Source organism: Eurypyga helias, unplaced genomic scaffold, assembly GCF_000690775.1.
Source record: "Eurypyga helias isolate BGI_N326 unplaced genomic scaffold, ASM69077v1 scaffold20295, whole genome shotgun sequence".
NCBI classification, from domain to species: domain Eukaryota; kingdom Metazoa; phylum Chordata; class Aves; order Eurypygiformes; family Eurypygidae; genus Eurypyga; species Eurypyga helias.
In genome coordinates, this window is record NW_010252390.1 from 13,311 (window position 1) to 17,691 (window position 4,381).

The following is a 4,381-nucleotide window of genomic DNA, read 5'->3' on the forward strand; positions in this document are numbered from 1 at the left end:
ACTTCTTCCTGATATCCAATCTAAACCTCCCCACTTTCAATTTAAACCCGTTCCCCCTTGTCCTGTCACTACAGGCCCTTGTCAAAAGTCCCCCCCAGCTTCCTTGTAGCCCCTTCAGGTACTGGAAGGTGCTATAAGGTCTCCCCGGAGCCTTCTCTTCTCCAGGCTGAACAAGCCCAACTCTCTCAGCCTGTCCCCATAGCAGAGGTGCTCCAGCCCTCTGAGCATCTTCATGGCCTCCCCTGGACTTGCTCCAGCTGTTGAAAAAGAAATATTTAGCACTGGTAACTGTTGCTTCAAATTGCAAGTCAAATGTTTCTTAGAAGATCAGAAATAGAAAGTTAGATTAAAATAAATATATTTTAATTCTTTAGGTGCCCTGGCATTCTTCTGAAGTTGTGACTTATATCCAGCTGTTACTGGAATCCATGGTTCTGTTCCATGAATGGGAGATGGCCGGTACTGCGACTGCCCTCCCGGCTGCTGTTTGCTGTCGCTTCTCATCCCCAGTTACTGTCATGACTAAAGTGTGAAGATGAGCGGGTTACTTTTAATTACCCTTAGCCCTGATTAATCACTTAATCTTACAAGCATTGGAGCACTGAAAGAACAATAATGGTGTGAGAAGTCCCCTAAACCCACCTAATATTCAGTATATTCTGGATTTAGTCCTGCAAACATACTGATGGGACCAATTCAGACATTCCTACTGATGTGATGGAGCCAGCATGCTGTTACCCAGCAAGTAGTTCCTTTGATGTCGGTGGCCTGTCATCCGTATCAGAAATGTGCAAAAGTGATAGGTTGAATGTCACGGATTAGCAGGGTTAAGAGCAGTTTCAGCATACTTCAGGCCTTTGTTTACGTCCTCACCCCTTAATTCTTCCCCCGTGTTCCTCTTGTCGGGGTCTGTTCCATGCAACAGCCCACCGTAGGCTACCTGCCTCAACCGTTGCACAGGGCAAAGGAGCAGGGTCCCCTTTTCAGGAAGGGTGTGTAATTGGGTTTGTATTTTAACAGTCATTATTATAGTATGTAGCAGGTTTGAATTACAGTGTAGACCATTAAAAAAAAGAACTGGTTTTAGGAACATACGTTGCCAGAAAAAAAAAAACAATTATTTGGTTCTGCAATGGCAGAAAATTAAGTAAACAGCATAATGCGTGGGAATGTTCCCTATACCTGCTTTTCTGGAATATATGTTAATTAATGTCTTAAACAGTGGGACAGTGTTTATCATTGGTTTTAAACCTTAGTGGTGTGTTTAATTACGTTCTTCACTAGTCTTGGAAGCTGCGGCCCTGAAATGTGAAGTTGTTTCTGGTTTCAGTAATGTAAATGATGCTATTTTAAACAGTGCTGTTTATTGTTTTATCCTTCAATCTCTAGGTGCTGAAGTGTTGTACGTGAACATGTCCGCATACAATGAAGGCCGGCTTCAGTCATCTTTCTGGATTGTTGACAAACAGCACGTGTACATTGGAAGTGCCAGCCTAGACTGGAGGTCGTTGGGACAGGTAAATTGTTTTAAAAAGTCATCCTATACCCTTTGAGGGTATAATGGGGCGGGGCGAGGGGGAAGGTAATATTTTGAGGCCAGCACGTGGACATGGATAGTTTGGGGGTTTTCTGCTAGCTGGCTGGCAGAAGTGCCAGCATCGAAAACTGCACCTCCACGGTTTTGATGATGCTTCCGCGTTGGCGCAGGTGTGTTACCATAAATTTTACTTTTCATTGGAATAGCTATCCTCAATAGTTACGCGTTAGGTTACTTTTTAAAAATCGATTGCTTTGATTGATTTCAGTAATGATTTTGTTGTTTGGAAATTGTAAATTCTAGTTTACTTATTAAAAAATCCAAAACCCACCAGTGAGCAAACCTGTTGGGAAACAAACCGCTTTGGGGAGCTTCCCTAGTAATGTTGTGAGCGTGACCTAGTCCTTCTCATCTGCCATTTAAATAAGGAAAAGCAAAATTTGGAAAGACTTCCAAACTGGTAGTGGGTATTATCCTGAAATACCCACAGCCTCTGGAGAGGAAGAGATTTATGGGTACAGAAGGTCAAATAGCATAAGGTTATCGAAGGTTGTAGGTCTTGGAGAGAACGACGTATTTTGATTTCATATAAACAAGCGAGTTGAAGGATGTCCACTGAGGCCAGCAACCAGTGCTGAGGACTCTCTACAGTCTGTGACCATTTTGAAGTGTAATTCATCAGTAATGCAGATCATTTCCCTTCTTGTAGGTATCTGTAGCTTTTTTCCTTTCTCCAGCAGTCTCAGGATTATTAAAGGCCGTAATGTTCATTTTTGCTACGTGCCAGTTGACTGTGTGAGGCTGCTGTTGGGCATTTTTAGGGAGTGGAACCTTGTGCTTTTACAGGTCAGTAATTGCAATGCACAACAGAGGGGAAAACCAAACGGTCCTAGGTAGTTGGAAGTTGTAGTTAAAAAAATTACTTTCTAAATACGAGCAGAATCGCCACAACATGTGAATAATTTTGAACGTAGGTTGCAATGGTTTTGTAAAGAAGGTGTGTGTTGGTTGTGCTGAGGTTTTTATGGTTCGTTTTGAGCTAAGAGACTGAAAGTTTGTGTAAAAACAAATCAACCATTCTAGTAAAGAAAGGGTGAATAAATACATTTTTGCTGTTCCTGTGTATGTATTTAGTTTAAAAGGTAACTTCTTGAATATTTACAAAGGAATCTGAAAACCTGGTAGAAAAGACGATGTTGCTAGCTACACCAGAGAAAGTCTCAGCCAAGAGGAAGTTGTGGTTGTAGTCAGTGTGAGAACAGACAGTTTGGGCTTTTGGACAGTTTAGAAATCAAATGTTTACGTTGTCTGTGCCTCATGAGCAAAACTGTTCATATGTCATAACAAACAGCTCTTCACAGAAATCTTCAGCTTATAAATAGTTTAGCTTTGAAGCCTCTTCTAATCGGGGTTTTGAGTACTCGTGAAACTAATAAATATGGAGAAAAGAAACACATCTACCCCGCAGATTGTTGTATGATTAGATTTCATGGTTGTGTTGCTTATCTTCACCAGAGTTGCTGCACTTCCTTATAGGATCGGTCTTCTCATACTGAAGTAAATCTGAACTCTTGTAACACACCTCCATCAAACTTTGATGCCAGTTCTTTGTGGGCCAGCGTTTCAGACGTGATTCCTCACTGTTAATTTTATCACCCTCTTTTCTGCCTGTATTTGGACATTTTTTTTAATCTTACTGTCATATAACAGTATATTTTTATGTGTAGTGGTAAGAGGAAGCTCAGAAGCATGTTTATACAGAGCAACAAGAAATCTCTCTGAATCGCAGTTAAAGAGACTCTGCTTTCAGTTAGCTGAGAAATGTGCGCTGGGGTTTCAGAAGAGCCTGAGGGAGTTAGCAGCTTGGCTCCTGCTGACATCAGATATGAGTGTCCAGTTCCCTTACCCCCGAGTTACAGGCTAATAAATCAAGGCAACTGTCAAAGAGACCTGATGGGCACTCCTAAAATAATCATCTCTCTTGAACTTTTCACGTAAGAGGCAAACTCAGTGCAGAACTCTGTTATTCTATTCTGAGTGTTCTCCGTGAGGAAAATGCTTTTGCACACTCACAGGACCTAATCTTAAAACCCACAGTCAGCTGAGCCCTCCCTGGGGAAATACATCTTCCACAGGTCCCTGTTTTCAGACTCCCAGCGTAGCTGCAAATGAAGGGATCAGGGTTCTCCTCCTCTCCTGAATGGGTAAGGACTGAGTTTAACTGGGGAATAGCAGAGCAGATAGATCCAGGCCAGCAAGGCAGGGCTTCTGTAGCTCAGCAGTGGGAGGCAGGGAACTCGCTGCAGAAGTCACCGCACGTTTGCTGTTACATCCTGGTTTACCTGCAGGGAAGGGACCGTGAAAAGGCAGACCGATTAGTCACATATGGTCTCCTTAACAGCTCCTCTGACGCTGAGTAACAGAACTGTGGTTATTGACTCAGCAAACCAACTTGGCCAGTATTACTAGACAGCAAATCACAGGATAAAGGAGGCCTCTCCTGTTCTAGAGACATATGGTACTTTGACCTATCAAGCACAGCAGTTGTCTTCGCACTCAAACAAAACACCCAGTATGAGCCAGTCACCTTATTTTATGGCTAACAACGTCTCGTTATTCAGCAGCACAGTTCCAGTGTAAATTATGTGAGTGCCCCCGGTTTCGTATCTAATAATGTCTAAAACGCCGTGAGAAGCTGAAGGTTTTAACTGTGCATCGTTGTCAAATCTTCTCACGTGCCTCCCCCTCTATTTTCTCTGTGCCTCTTTGTTGCTTCCTCCGCATCATCCTTGGCGGGCGTCCGGGCCAGCACGCCGCCTGGCTGCTACAGGGGCGCCTGCCGGC

General features: G+C 43.2%; 1 protein-coding gene across 1 annotated transcript in view; it reads left to right on the forward strand.

Annotated features, from left to right (window-relative positions):
* Nucleotides 1-452: 452 nt before the first annotated feature.
* Nucleotides 453-4,381, forward strand: part of PLD5 (phospholipase D family, member 5) — a 32,641-nt gene continuing 28,712 nt past the window's right edge. The window contains exons 1-2 of the mRNA XM_010152372.1: nucleotides 453-459; nucleotides 1,285-1,517. Of these exons, the coding sequence (XP_010150674.1) occupies nucleotides 453-459; nucleotides 1,285-1,517 (240 nt within the window). The remainder of the gene's footprint in view (nucleotides 460-1,284; nucleotides 1,518-4,381) is intronic.